Source organism: Nothoprocta perdicaria, unplaced genomic scaffold (assembly GCF_003342845.1).
Source record: "Nothoprocta perdicaria isolate Ctin4 unplaced genomic scaffold, notPer1 scaffold_302, whole genome shotgun sequence".
Lineage (NCBI taxonomy): Eukaryota > Metazoa > Chordata > Aves > Tinamiformes > Tinamidae > Nothoprocta > Nothoprocta perdicaria.
In genome coordinates, this window is record NW_020455536.1 from 671,007 (window position 1) to 687,101 (window position 16,095).

The following is a 16,095-nucleotide window of genomic DNA, read 5'->3' on the forward strand; positions in this document are numbered from 1 at the left end:
ACAGAGCAGCATTTCCATTCACTTGGCCCATGAGGATCTCTTAAGAGCTGGAGACAGGAAATGGTATCTGCTAGTGACTGACCGGTATTTGTGCTGCGGCAGCTCTGGAGGCTCCCACTGACATCCTGTCCTGTTGTTCTGGGCAGAGCTGCTGGACAGAAAACAGTTCTTGCAAAGACTTTGCAGTCAAACCTATAAAATAAATAGGGCCTGCCCCATCAGCAGATTGCACCTAAGGGACTTTTCCCATTTTGCCAGGACCAAAAGGGACGGTACCTTTTGATACCACCGTAGCTGTGCAACTTGAGCAGCCCTGTCAGGGCCTCATGTAGCCACACAAACAGTGAGGGAGATGGCAGAGCTGGTGCCTCAAAAGATGGTGTCAAAGTTGGGGGAAACCCAACATCTTTAGCCCTTCTTTCCTTCTTCAATAGCTGCAGACACCAGGGCTGGGCAAGAAACTGGGCAAGAGAARTGATGGACCCCAATGAAGGCTTTAAAGTTTCATGTTATACCCARGCATCACCTCCAGTGACTTTCATGGTGAGATAAGACAAAGAATTCAGCTCCTATCAGCTCTTCCTCCTACTATTATCTTTTGTAGCCCTACAACCTTTTGTACAAGAGTACAAAATGTTCCAAGACATATTCAGTTACACTTCCTCTCTCCATAAAAAACAGCACCTTCAGTTTCTACATCATTCATGACAAAAATGGCAAAAAGAATGGATGTGCAGAGAAGCTTTGGCAGATATCCATCAGTATCCATCAATAAACCAAAACAATTGTGTTTAATTTCAAGATCACTGGAATATGGTGGGTGTGAAAGCTCATCTTGGATGATATTAGGCTTGAGTTACACTTAGGACAGATGAGAGGAGAGAAAGGGGAAAGGGAGCTAAACAGAGCATTAACTGAGTATTTCTGAAATGGTTGCTTGTCATAAACAGGAAATGAAAGGAAAAATATTCTGTCACACTAAGTTTCTGGGGCTTCCAAACTACAATATAAAGCTTCTAAACTTTGTAAGTCTATCTGTGAATGTAATATTTCTAGTTGAATGGGAAAGACTGAGTTATTGCTAGTAAGTGGAAACTGATATAACAACTTGGCTAAAGCGTATACGATGAAGAGATGCTTGCTGTGCTGGGCTTGCATTGCTAATAAAATACATGTGTCTCCTGGGCTGACGTTGCATTTAGAGGAGAACCTGTGTGGTGTTGGTGTGGATTAATCCAAATCTGAGAGCTGAGCAGGCTCTTCCCCAYCTCTCTTGTCCCTGTTGAAGTTCCAGCTCATCCACTCTTACCTAAAGCATTACTGTGGGCCATGTCCYTAGCACCAGGGATGTGACCAGCCAGATCCATCACCTCTCCTGGGCTGAACCAGGACACCAGAGCAGAAACATCCAAAACCTGTGACACTCAAGCATAAGATAAGTGGCTGCAGCAAAGGACTTACCCCTTTGTCATTACTGAGTATTAACCTCCCAGGTCTGCACCTCTTGCAAAACCTGGAGTGAGCAGGGCTTGTTTGTCTTCTTATTAACGGAAGTTGTACAGGGATGAGATTAGCTTTTCTGACACAGGAAGCTGGTGTTTCTGCCCCACCTAGAAAAAGCAGCAGGACTGGACAAAATCCAGGGTTGGAGGTTTACGTGTAGCCCGAGGAACATGGCCGGTGAGCATGGCTTGCAAGATTTCCARGCTTCTGGGAATCGGTTCAAATGAAAGGTTCATGAAGAACAGACTTCAAGMCTCCAAGTTTCCTTATTTTCAATGTGAATCAGAGGAAGCTCAGATTCACTGAGCTTCCGCAAACCCTCCCTACCTTCTTCTTGCCTTCCTGCCCTTGGGGTTGGCAGATGAGGGCTGCACTGCTGGAGGCTGTGGACAGGGTGGCACTTCCTTCTCTTGGACCACCACACCRTTTTTCACTGGTCTTTCAAGTACTTTCTAGGCCTTATTTGTTTTTTTGGGTGTGGGTGTGTGTGCATATATGTGCCCAGACACGCTATATGTATACATATACCTATCTCATACATTCATGCATATATGGACTTGCATTGTGGTCTTGGTCCCTTAGAAAGAAGACCCTTGGGCTCATTTCTGTCACACTTAGGTATCTCCATCAGCAAATACACAACTCCCACCTCTTCCCATGACACTCGCAGAGCTGCAGCTCGGAGTGATGTTGCAGAGGGGTCTCATGGTGCTCTGAGTACTCGTATCCCTTGCCCTCTCCTGCACCAGCAGCCAGGTGCAGGACACAGAAAGGGGCACAGCAAAGGGCAGACATTTGCTCAGCTTTGACAGCCATTGTGCTGCTTGTCACTGTCCAGCTCCTGCGCGCAGCCTCCATGCACTAAGGACCACTAAACTCCTACAGGTTTGCAAGAACCTTCCTTGGTGCCCGCCTTGCAGGCATGCCAAGGCTTTGCTTGGTGCACCAGAAACCCAGGTGCCCTCAAGCAGCTTTCAACATCCCTCTTCCCAGGGCCAATCCTGGGGGCAGAGCAGCCTGGGACCTGCCACGCTCGGCCCCGGCACCAAAGGTCCCCGCRCTCCCTGCAAGCGCCGTTGCAGCGTGACGCATCCATGCCCTCCCTGACTCCTGTTCCTTGGAAGACCCTGGGTCTAGGAGTGGGTTCCTGTAATTGTAGATTCACCGGCTGCTAAGGTTGGCTTTTCTGCTCCTTCCTGTTGCTGGGACAGGCCGAGGCATCTGGCTCTCATTWGTCCTCAGTGCTCTGCTCTAGGAAGCAGATTCTGGTTTGAGAAGCACCTTTGCTTTTCATGTGGTGTTCTGAAGAAACGACCGTGTTTAAAAGAATGTTTTCCCCTCCCATGTCAGCACCRGCAGCACTGAAAAGCTGCTTTGAGAGTGCCGGAAACCGGGAGGCCTTGGGGAGACCCCAACACCTGCTTAAATCCTGCCCAGGGCCTCTGCAGAAACCCTCCGCCAGAGCCGCGCTCAGCAAAGCCCGAGCTGGCCCCGGGACCTGGGCAGTGGCAGAGAGAGCCTGGGCGCAGGACGCAGCTCAGGGTCCCTTCGCGATCCAGCCAAGCTGGGTCCCCTCGTGATCGAGCGATCGAGCTGTGTCCCTGGGGCCGAGCTGGGTCCCCTCGTGATCGAGCTGTGTCCCTGGGGCCAAACTGGTTCCCCTGGGGCCGAGCTGGGTCCCCTCGCGATCCAGCTGTGTCCCTGGGGCCGGACTGGGTCCCCCCCGAGGCACCGCAGATACTGCCCAGGGCTTCCCGAGGCGCCAGCCCTGCTGTGGGCTGTATTGCACAAGGCCTCAAGCCTGGCTGGAGCTCATAGATGTCCCTTGTCCCACAGGAGAAGCCCACGGCTAGTGACTGGACATTTCCTGACGTTTCTAGGGCAAATAGGAGGATTCCTCCACTTTACTGTTACGCTGGASAATGGTACACAGCCAAGTCACCGTACTCAGGGCACATGAACCAAACCCCTCTCYGTGTCCCGGGAGACATTTTCTCCATCTGTTGGGTGGAGTTTCCCCTRGAGACTGGTGAGGACTGTCAAAGAGGGGAGGACAAGGAAAAGGGGAAAAATCACAAAAAAAGAAAGTGACGTGATGGACCCAACAGGAAACCAAGATAAGAAAGAGTAAATCACAAGGTCTCCCAAACCATGACTCACTTTGTGAGAGATCAGCCTTGCCAACCAGACATTTTCTTTAGCTAACTTTCCTCCTGATCGCGCTAAGCCTCTCTGCTTGATTTATACACCTGAAGTTTCTGATCTGTCTTTCAATTATTTCTCTGGGATAGAGACTTTTTTTTTTTTTTTTTTAATGCACTACATTATATGACATGAGCAGGGGTCACCGGCTTCAAGGCCATGCAACTAAAGACTGATGAATAAAACTAACACATTATCTATACTCAAAGCCATAGCCTGATCTGTGCCAACTGACAGAGTTTTTGCACTGCTTGWCTCAGTCCTTACCTGGCTTTCATCCAGGAACAGTCTCTGCAGACCTTGAAGAACCTGTGGAGTAAACCTGTTGCAGAGTGTGTAGAAGATGAACATATATWTATATTTTATGTGTAGAACATGAACATACATATTTTATGTTTTAAGGATGCAATCAGTAGCACAGAAACAGAGCCCTACATGAGTGGATGTCCCAGGGGAACCTCTCTCTGCCCCTCTCTGCACAGAACTGCTGGAGAGGAACAAAGAGAGAAAACACTACTGATAAACCCTAGCAAAACAACACGATAGAGAACCGAGAGCAAAGCTCAGAGCTGGGACATGCTGTAACAGTCTGCTCCTGCGGATAGAGCTTTACCTTGAAGGAGATGGAGTACAAACTGTGGGAATAACTGAAATGCTGGGCACTTAGCTACTGCATTAACAGACCTGAACTTTAATGTTTAGAAGTGATGAATTTCACTGCTTTTTAATGCAGCTGTACTCACGTGCTGGAGCAAGGGACAGTGACTTGAGTCCTGAAGTGCCTGTGCCACTTACTTGTAGCACGGTCAGGAGAAAGGCCCATCATAGCAATCGAGGAAGCAAACACAGCACTTCTTCCTTCGAAGGTGTACATGAGTCCTCCTGACACCTGGAACATTTTGCCAAAGAGGAATCAACTTAATCTGGGCTTTCTGCTGGCACCTCTGAAGACACTACCTTTGTGAGACCTTTAATTCACATCTAAATCAGTGAAATGAGATTGCACAAAAGGCAAGATTGTTGTTTGATTACTGAGGAAATCTCATGAAGTGAAAAGAGGGGCTACTTCAAAGGAGAGAACAATCCAGTAAGACTCTCCTAAGGAAACTGTCTGTTTTTTCCTGAAATAAGGCCAATTAGGTCAGTTCATTACTGATTTACCATGGTCATACTCACCTGAGCAGGGGCTTAAGTAGTGAGCATCTCAGAGCCCTGAAAATCAAGTTCTTTTAGGAGGCCTCATTCCCCTGTATACTGGCCATCCCTGTGTGGCATCAGGCAATGCATCCCTGAAATGAGCTTGTAAATAAGACAACAGATTGGAAAGACTTGGGAGCAGGGAAGAAGTTCCTCATCAAAGAGAAATCAATCGCGTCACTGCTAGACCCAAATATCAAAAATCTCTGGATTTTTGCTTTTCCTTATTTTCTACTTTTTATTTGCAAAAATATCATTTCAGGGGAGAGCATTAGGAATTATGTTTACTAACAAGATAGGCTATAACTAATGGGAAGGAACTTGGATAACGGGAGCAGCTCAGTATTATAACGGTTGCCTCTTGCTATGTTTACACAGCTGGCCAGATACCATTAAAAGATATTTTCTCAGGAGGCCGTGTGGTCTAATGGAACGAGTGCAGGCCTAGGAATTGGGAACTCCCACAATGTAATTTTGGGATCATGGGTCACAGTGATTTGTGGTCATTTAACCCATGTGTGCATCAGGCTCCAACTTTCTCCGCTACCTTCTCCCCTCATGGTTTCGGATTTGCTGGTCTCTGAATTAGAGATGATTCATCTGATGGATGTCAACTGCCAAAAAGCTGATCAACATATCAAATATTACACCCAAAGAGCAGTTTGCAGGCTGATGGAATTGCAAGTACCATGAAATGACTGGTTCTAATTCAAGCTCAGACAGYTAGACATCAAATAAAGCCTAAATTTATACTGAACCAGAGATTGCATACGAAATCATAACCTTCTTTCCTAGCAGATTTGCTCACCCCTTCCATGAAGATCTGAACCAGGCATTTAACTGAGGATAGTTTTGCTACAGAGTTGAGATTATGGAATAGACTTCACACCTGCCCAAGGGACCGCATGCAAACTGACCTGTACAGGTGCTGGGTGATGCTGGGGRAACTAATGCTTAGCTGGTAGCTGAACGGTGATCCTCCCTGTTAAATATCCTTGTTGTTTACTTCTCCCACTATTGTTAGGTCTGGTAAGTGCTGTGTTTGTATTTTACTGTGCTGTTAGTAAAGGTTTCATTTGATGGAGTTTTGGAGAGCATCCAGCAAAAAAAAAAAAAAAAAAAAAGAAAAAAACTCCAGGTCAGGCTAGAACTTTCTTCATTCTAGTTTCTTTCTTCTCTCTTTTGTATTTTCAGGGCCTTTAATAAAAATCTCCTGGCACAACCCCAGGGCCTTGCCACCAGACTGATCTTGCCTGTTTTGTCAGCAGCACGACTCATTTTAAATAGCTGGTCTGCTCTCGGAAACTAACTAAAAGTCTTCTTTCCTTCTTAAGAAGAAAAAAAAAAAAAAAGTCCTCTTCTGGATGACAGACTAACAGTAAAGACACTGGAGCCTTCAGGGTATCTTTAACCCAATTTTGGAACCCCTTGGAAATAAGAGTTAATGAACTTGTTGCTGGAAGCTCAACTGCAGCATTTTAAATGGCTGTGAAACATGTCCCGCTAGGAAAAAGAGCATGAAAACAAGAAATGTGGTATCTGATATTCCCACCTCTGCTAATAAAGATCCCTTTCCAATGTTAAGTCTTGATTGGTTTTAAAATAGTCATGCAAAGTTCTCTTGACACCTTACTAGCATGGATACAAAAAGTCTAGGCAATCTACTGACACAAGGGTAGACAGGGGGAAAAAGGGATTTCACAAACCCGTCAGGAAACCTGCTGCCCGCGCCGCATGAGTGCACAGTGTGCTGCGAAGTGTCAGACATATCTATAGCAAGCTACAAATACCAAATATTGCAATTTACTGAATTAGGSCTTCTGTCTTTTAGCAGCCGTATTTACATAACTGACGCCTCCTTCAGTTGGTTTGCTGCAGTATTATTGCATTACCGGGTGATCTATCCAGGTCAGCCTTGGTAGGTTAGTGCAGAACCCTGCTCCCTCAGCAGGATCCGAAAATTTAGGTCAATTCGCGTAACTTTGATGAATCTTTAGAACTAAAATGATTAAAGTGACAATTTCCATTGACTCCCCACTGAGGTCTCTGACCTTAAATCGTGGAGGTCACAACAAGTATGTTAAGAATCTAAGCAAACTCCAATTCAGMATCCTTCAGATTAAGTATCTACGTGTAAAGACCATCAGCCATGATTTAAAGTTTTGAACACTTTAGTTTCTCAATAATTGAAACATATTTCATGGGAATTTCATTGATTTGAATGCATACCATTTATTATACAACCCCAAAATATGCATAAAAAAAAAAGAAAATATAATCATTAAACTATTAATCCTGCAAATTCTCTGTAAGGCTGTACCCTTCTAGATTGAGGGCTAGGTGAAATAAAATTGAGACACTTTTTACTTAGAAGGGTTTGCTATTTTTCACACCGTATCAGAAGCTGTGCAAACCTTTAGTGTTTAAGCTCTAGGGATAAAACGATAACGATCGCTGAGTGTGTTGTTAGATAAGAGCCTCCCTTGACTAGACAAGGCAAATACAATGACACATGTACAAGGTATTAAGGAAGTGGTCATGATTATTTGGTGCCTATGTCTAAAAATAGATTTTTTATCATTATTATTCTTTAAAAACAAACTATATCTTACTTGCTCTTGCTCCATTACAAGCAGCCTTGCACGGGCCACAGCAGCACCTTGTGTCTTCCCTTCATATGCCCAGACCAGCCAAGACCACGTCCAATGACCCAAGGTCTTCACACACACAAGGAGCTCTCTTGGTGGCTGGAGAGGAAGCAGGTGGTGACATTCCTGTCCAGAAGCCCCTTAAAAAAACCACAACTCAGTCTCCAGTCATCAACACTGTGCACAGTGTTCTCTCCTGATTTCTGATGCTTAGAATTGTGTGACCCACACAAGAAGCCAGGACATTCAGATGAAAGGAAGGAATCCCACAGTGTTTACACCTCCTTAGTGAGTCATGCTTTGGTAGTCCTCATTCCAGGCCTCCACTCATGCCATGTCCTCCATTTAGGCCAGGACAAGTTGAAATTACGTGGAACAAAAACATTAAGGAAGAAAAGASATCAGCATTTGACATAAACCCATACTACAAAGTCCAAGTGGAAAGTATTATGATCCAATCTTCATCTCCCATTACATGTGCTGAAGACAGCGTGGGTTGTGTGTATGTTTGTGAGGGTTGGATTTTCTCCTGCGTGTTTAGGGAGCTAGTTTAGGTAACTAAAACTAAAAACAAAGCAGCAGTCTAGGTCTTCAAAATGTTTATTCTTCAGTGACAGTGTGCCTGACCATCTAAGCTAGTAATTCCAGCGTTAAGTGGAAAATAACTGCACTGTGATTTTGTTTTGCAGACCAAAGCTGCCTCCTGTCAGGGCCACACACACAAGGGTTTTGGCCTCTGTGCAAAGGAGTCATTAGCTACAGCAAGGAGGGATGGGCAGCGTCTGGGTGTGAAATTCTAATGTGAACTTCCCAAAACATGTTTTAGATGATACAGTGCATGAGAGCAACTCAACCTTACAGTGTCTCTATGCTGCAAGATTTTAAGTTTTCTGTTGTGTTGGTTCAAACATTAAAAAAACCATGTTAGCTAAAGTAACCTGCTATTTATGAGAGGCAGCAGCACACCCCAAAGCACTGGGTAATTTTCATGTGGAAGAGGTTTCCAGGCCGTGGTTGGGGCTTTTCCCTGCGCCCYGGAGCTGCGTGGATTATTTGCAGTTACGGCAGCTGCGCACGGCTGCGCTGTGCTGTCCGCAGGAGCCATGGCACTGCACTTAAGCGTGGCTGCCCGTGMATCTTCCACGCCGTGGCCTTAAGTTGACGTTTTTTCAACTGGGTCCCAAATGGCACATTTTGTATATTAATAGTTACTGCCAGTCTATAATTAGAAAATATTTTTTTTTCCAAAGCTAATGAAAAGATGCCCTAGCCACCTCTGGATCTGATCCCAAATCCATTAATGCAGTTCAAGTGATTCCATTTTAGGCGGGACAGAATAAAAAAAATTGAAGAAAGACACTGCCAAGTATTTCCAACTGGGAATATGCTGAAACTTTTGGATAAAAGGGAAAGAAAGATGGAAGAATTCATCCTGTATCTGTCCCTATTGCATCCAACTTGGAGAGAGAGTGGGAAAATTAAGTGAGTAATACTTCCTGAACTATGATGGTATATTGATGGAAATATGGCTAAGAATTTGCTTCCATGGAAAAATTAAAAAAATATTTATATAATCATAATGAAGACTCAGGCCATTAGTATGAATCATTAGCGCCCACTTAGAGAGCCAGAGGTGATAACTGTAGGAATAGAGGGAGCCTAARGGCACCTCTTCCCTGCACACTGGCCTGTGTGTGGGGATTCCTCTCGTGGTGTCTGATCATGCCAAGCTACAGGGACTTATTTGTGACCGAACATTTGGCTCCATTTCACATCCAGTATCTCCAAACCTAATTCCACACCAAAATTAATAGTTCCCAGCACTTCCACACCCAGCTGTCATTCTGTTGCCCAGAAGTATCCTTGATTTAGTGCCTAAGAACACAGGTTAATGACTATGGATGTGAAAGGAGTGCTCAGAGGGATCCTGAACCAGGCTTGACCACAACACATTTCRCTTGGTGTCAGTCCACCTGCTTTGTGCACTCCTGTCTGGAAAATGTCCTTCAAAAGCAACCAAAAACCTATGAAAATGCATAAATGAAAGTGCCAAACAATTCCAACAGTGTAGACAGGCCACAGTTCCAAAATGGAGCTTAAGGTTTGGGGTGTGCCCATTTGCAAAAATTGGTATTTCCAAAAACATCTGCAAGAAAACCAAAACAAAACAGAAATAAAACAAAACCACACACACATAACATTGGTTTGCTTAACTCTGCTAGCAGAGCAGTGCAAAGGAACACCACGTACCCCACACCAGGAACATGTGTCCTGCAACACGGCACTGTCATCTCCCGCAGTGGTCCAGGCTCCAGCCTTCGGGATTATTAAGTATCAGTAGAGACAGAAACGCAGCTTAAGCACAATAAAGAACCAATCTGAGGAGCAAATGCACTTTACGTAAGAGAATCTGGAAAGGTCACCAAAATATTTGTGGGAAGAAACCTTGCATCTTCTTTCCATTTGTGCAATGAGACTAAATGGTGGACAAAGAAACCACTGTGTTGTTGCCCCAGAAAGTGAATAGAAATTGCCACAGACGATGAATGAATTTTCAACTATGTGTGTGGGGATGAACACTATATAACAGAGATGCCAGCTCACACATCTGAGCTGGATGAGCAGAACAGGGTGCGTGATGACTGCTTTTTGGGAACTTCTATTAGAAGTTGAGTTCTCAGGCTACCACATTCCTATTCCTCCCTCGTATCAGAAAGGTGAAATGGGAACTCCAGGGCTACAGCCACTCTGCAGAGCAGGAGGAACCTGCCCGAGATCTCACAGACAAGGCWGAGGCCAAGCCCAACCTCCTGATTTCTGGCATGACTTTCATCACTCAGGGTTTTCTCCTACTCGATGTTTCACAACAGCACATCCCGTTTATTTACAGAAGGGTAAGAATTAACAACAGCTCATGACATTTTTATTTGAATGAAATTTAAAAAGGCAGTTATTAGTTATACATACACACAACTGATTCTGTACTTGTTAGTCATAAATATAGAACATTCAGAAGTACAAAATACACTTTATCCACAGCACAATTTCACATCAATAGTAAGAGTTTAAACAGATAAGTAACCAAGTGCCTAACAATGACAGAAGCCCATTTTTTGATTTTTTTTTAAATTTCTTATTAAAAAAGACCATTAATCTACACAAAGTAATCAGCGTCTACAGTCATCAATTCCATCAAAGACACTCTGGTTTGGAGTAGGAAAAGACTGACCTTTTATAGACTATTAGATGCCATCATGTTTTCTTTTCTTTATTAGTAAAAGCAAAAAAACTCACCAAACTCCCATTCTCCTCTTCTGAAAGCTAGCAACCATGAAAACTGGGAATCTGGCAAATAATCACCTGAATTCAAACTTGAGCACTACCGGGGAAAATGAAAATATCTGAACTAGAAATTAGTCCACTTGATACCTTGCAAACAAAGAGCAACAGCAGAATGACACCGATAAGGCATTAATGACAAAACGGCTGTATTATCCTYGAAAAAAGAGCACACCTATATATAAAAATATATGTCATAGCAATTGGGTAAATCCAACACTATTTAACACTGTGCCAAAAGTAATTAAGAATTAAAAAGGCAGTACTGCAAGAAGTATTTACAGTTTCATACTGTAATTCCAAAGAAAAAGGCAACAAAGCCACTAATGGGACTATCTGGTTGAAGCATCACCGTACATCGTTACGGTAGGACTTTTAACAAGTAGTGTGATGGAGCCCCTCTGGTTAAATAGGATTTGCAGGGTGAATGAATGAATGCAAATACTTCAGTATCTAAAAAGTTCTCACTCTACATGCTCACTAATTGAAATAACTCACTCAGACCATAAATATTTGCAGYTTCTTGCTCCACCAGTATAAAAATCAGAAGGTCCAGTTTGCAGAAACACAGTGTTTGCAACACAGTTTGCTCAAAAAAATCACAGCTCTATTTCCACGTTAGGAAAAGAAGCAAGAACCAAGAAACTCAGCAGCTGTAAAGCTCTGCAAGCTGGCAGCATGGCACGTAATAAGAATATCAGCCTTTCAGATGCACTTACAGCTCCAGCAGTAACGCAGTGACCAAGCACGCGACAGAAGCTACCGCACGGCAGGGGCGACGGGCAGAGCAAGTGCGGGATGCAGGGGGAGTGGGAAGGAAGCTCTGGCTCGGGATGTCCAGAATGGAAATGGGGAAGGACAGTCCCAACCCTGGCGCGATCCCGGACTGGCCTTTCACACAGCAGCCGTCCCCTTTCCCAAGTGGGAAAGCAGGAGGGAGCTGCAGGATGAGAAGTGGTCCGTGCTYGGATGCCTCTGGCTTCCAAAGAGTAACACTGTATTAGAGGAAAAGAGAGACACACTAGAATTCCTGCTATCAGTGCCCTGCTAGCTGCACAATCAAACAGTGCATAYGAGAAACCTTTACAGCAGTATGGAAACGGCAGGTTGAGGAGTATGTGCACTGATATTGGGAGAAAAAAATACATTATTTTTTAAAGATAATTACATTATATTACTGGATTTGTGAACAAAGCTAAATATAAATTTATTTAGAACTACTCGTAAGGTAAATTGAAACAGAAGAACACCATTTTTCATTTTTTTTTTCACTCTTCAGGACAATGTTTTTGAAACATTTTAGAAGAACTGAAATTCATCACGTCAAGTCCCTTCTGCAGAGAGGCAAACTGCTCATTACAGCTCTCTCCCTTGTAATTAGCTGCTCCCTTTGCAAGCGTGCCCCTTGTGCAGCTGCAGTCTGTCCTCTCCCAGCCTGTAGGCATCGAGGCAACTTTTACAGACATCCGTGAATTTCATGCAATGGAAAACAGAGCTTTGTTCCTCTAATTCAACGTACAGTCATCTGTCAAAGCACCGTGAGCAGAAAAGGAGGAGACTCCAGGAGTAATAAACATCCATGTATTTACATGATTAATGCTTAAGTGTATGGTTTTCTCACCTAAGATAGTATTTCCCTATCTCTGGAAGAGAAGAGATTCACATTCTTTGTGTTTTCAGAGTAATTTTGGTGAAGTCACAAGAGGCCAGAAAATGTGGGGTCTCTGCAGCAGTACACCTACCCTAACAGGAGATTTAATTTTACTAAAATGTCTCCAGTCCCACTTGCGTGTAGGCTAAGAAACTGGTTCCAAATACAGCAAGTAAATCGGTCAGAAAGACTCCTCGTGGATACTGATACTGGATACATGCTGTTCTATGAGAAGCCAAGAAGGCCAAGTGGGAAGGAAGGGCAGCATAAGGTTAAAGCAGTGGTTGGGGTCAGGGCAGTGTCTCCTTGGCCTGTTGGCCTAGAAGCCTCCACCACTTTTCAGCACGGAAGCTGTGTGGCGACAGCAGGCTGCAGGCCAAGGGCCCGGTGGCGTTTCAAGATGCTCTCCTGGCAAGATGGGCTGCAATAACRTGTGTGTGACCCTCCCGTTGAAGGACACCCCAGGTTTCAAGAGGAGCTATGAGAAGCGAGACCACAAAGTCTAGGAACTGCTGCAGAAACTGAGGTGTTTTCGGTGGCGAGCTCAGCCCTCCTGTTGCTCTGTCAAGGCCTGTGTTGGTAGACCTGAWCACACAGACTCTTAGAAAAGCTGCCACTTTCCCTCTTCTGCAAATGCCAGGTAGAACTTTCCATACCTCAAATTTTATTAAAGTTCTTGGGCTCCTAATCATTTATGAGTGACTCCTCCTCCTCCATCCTAAGAGAACTCATGTAACTCCATCATGCATGTGTAAGATCAAATAAAAATCACACAAATTTGCACCAATATATAAGGTAGATGATTAGCCCAAGAGAAAYGTAATTAACTCATCTCCGTGGAAAAGCAGGTAGCATTCAGAGCAGACAGAGCCTCCAAGCACTTGGTAAGCTGAAACTCTCATATAGTAGATTTAACAAAAGGGACTGCTTGGGAATCCAAGCAAAAAAACAGGTTATCATCACTGTGTACACAGAGGACAACAGTATGATTGACATCTATTATCAACTTGCTCTAAAAACATTGTACACTACAAAACCATCTCACTGCTTGTAGCAAGTGAGCTCTGATGATTTTGTTCCAATAGGCCACCAACTTGCACTGCTAAAACATGAGTTTCACAGTATAAAAAAGTGTTACACAGGGAAGAGATGCAGCTAAAATAGAAATGGTGATCTCGATGTGTTTACAGTCATTTTTATGAGGCAAACATTTGGGGAAATCAAGAGCAATAGAAATGAAAGCAGTTAGAGAGAAATTTATAGAATTATAGGCCTCAGTTCAGTGCAAAAACAGACTAATAGCTTATGTAAGTAAATGTTTGTTCTTAATAGAGAACGACCTGAATTAAAAGTAAGAACTATGTGAAGTGATGGAGAATCCTCCCACATCTAAATCCTCCACATATATTGCCAACCTTTTCAGTATGCTCCCAAACAGACCCTTTTTAAAGGCAAAAGAAACCAGTACAGGAAAACACTTCATACAGCACAAGATATACATAAAGTACCAAAATGTACACACATTCAAGTTTAAGTTAGAAAAGGCAGAGCTGAATCTTCTGGTCAGGGGCCTACGTTCCATTGTTTAATCTCACATTTAAACTGATCTAAAAACTACAAGGATCAAAGAAAACAGCATAATGTGTCTGCTTCCAGAAACTTAAGTTTAACACAAGGCATCTGAATTGAATGGTAGGCACTGCAACAAGACATTACCTTACCTTTTCTCTGTTAGTCTTTGTTACTTCTTTATCTATTTAAAAATTATCAAAGGGAATGTTAGGTATCATTCACATTCAAATGGTTAAGACTCAGAGATTTTTTTTTCTCTTTAAATCAAGCAAAGTATTCCATCTCTGAGGTAGATGACAATAAAATAAAGAAATAAAACAGAAAGGAGCTGTCAGTGAACACCAACAAATGCTGGAACTCCTCTGTTGGCGCTTATGCACCCAAGGAGGAGAGAGCAAGCCCTACATTGCTATCTGACATATGAGAAACATGACTTCTGTTTTAGTAGCTTCTACAGAAATGCAACACTGAAAAAGCAGAGCCAAAATTACACCAAAATGGCCTTGGAGAAGAACTTCATTTCTGCTTCACAAGCTACTCAGAAAATGGTGGAAACATGCCCAGATCAGCAAAATCTTCAATGTTGTAATTGCCAGTTCCCTGCGTTGGATCCCCCGGCATTGGCAGCATGTCCTGTGTGATAAGGAAAATCAAAGTGAAGTGTCACTTTCTAACATGTTATCCAGACACAAACTGTTTCCTGTTCAGCTTTTCATTGTAAAAACATAGAAGACCAAAGGCTAGCGAAATAAGGTGAAAAATAGACCTGGAAAGGTGACTGGATTAAGGTCACACTGCTCACGTTTTGCTTGAGCTTTTCCAAAAGGGACAGGGAGCTTCAGCAGTGCAGAGGTTTTGGGCTGCTCCTCTGAACAAGCCAGATTTCAGCAACCCTATGCAATTTCCCCAGGCTGAAGCAATTCCCAAACGTAATGAAAGTCTGAGACACGGGACACCAGGCCGAGACACGGGACAATCACTGGATTTGATAACTTCAAGTCGTCTGGAGTGACAAGTTCTTAACAGAGGCTGAGGAACTATGCTACTAATAATGAAGTGGAAACTTCAAAGCCATAGGGATATGGGCAAGGTAGAAGCTGCTTTTACTCTCCCAGTGATTTTTCTTTTCAGCATAGCAAATAAAATCTTTTGATGACATGAGGACATTAAACAGACGCTTGGTAATTCTGCCTCTGCATCTCACTTATTCTTCAGGGCAGTGTTCCAAAGCACTTTTGAGCCTGTACAGAGTTGAACAAGGGGAAAGCATCCYGTAGGATATCCTCTAGGAAGACAAAGTTAGTGGGCTTACAAGGAAAGACTTGTTATTCCTCTGTCCCTTTTCCTCATTTGCTCTGAAATCCTTCTGAGAGCTGAAGACAACCCTCTGATTTCACTGTGGGCAGTGCTATGTGGGAAGTATGCAACAGCTCATACAACTAAGCCCAAAAAGTAGCTCATTTCCTGAACCCTACCAGCATTGCACCCTCTCCTTTTCTATTTAAGGAGCTCATTTTGGAGAACCACCCAGCTTGCACTGAAAGGAGCTCCCTAGAATCAGCATGGATTTGCRGAGGGTCTAACCTTCTCATGAGCACTCTGTTAAGCAAGTATATTACTGCTCTTTGTCCTCTGAAAAAAAGATGTATATTGGACATTCCCCCTAGCTAACAAGCTGACCAAGCAGCCCTCGTGTGCTTCACAAAGGCAGCAGCAATGGAGGAAACCTCAGCAGAAAGGGGATTTCATGGTAATTGCTCCCACGTGTCTTAAGCCAAGTGAGGTCCCTGCAGGAGACTTCAAAAATACTCAACCTTCCTTCCCAGCCAGAGACTGAAGCCACAGGGAAAAGACATCCCTTGCTGAGAAAACCAGAATTTATACTTGCTTCTCTTGTCAACCCTTGCAATAATAAGCTCTTACTGCAAAGCCAAGGGTTTCCAGGGACGGATCATTAAGCTTACAATAAAGCAAAACCTAAAG

General features: G+C 43.8%; 1 protein-coding gene across 4 annotated transcripts in view; it reads right to left on the bottom strand.

The window, feature by feature from the left end:
• Positions 1-10,851: 10,851 nt before the first annotated feature.
• The window catches only part of ARNT2 (aryl hydrocarbon receptor nuclear translocator 2), a 95,976-nt gene continuing 90,732 nt past the window's right edge, over positions 10,852-16,095 (bottom strand). For all 4 annotated transcript variants that reach the window (XM_026042450.1, XM_026042448.1, XM_026042447.1 and 1 more), the window contains one exon: positions 10,852-14,745. In XM_026042450.1, coding sequence (XP_025898235.1) covers positions 14,647-14,745 — 99 coding nt within the window. In that variant the 3' untranslated portion in view covers positions 10,852-14,646. The remainder of the gene's footprint in view (positions 14,746-16,095) is intronic.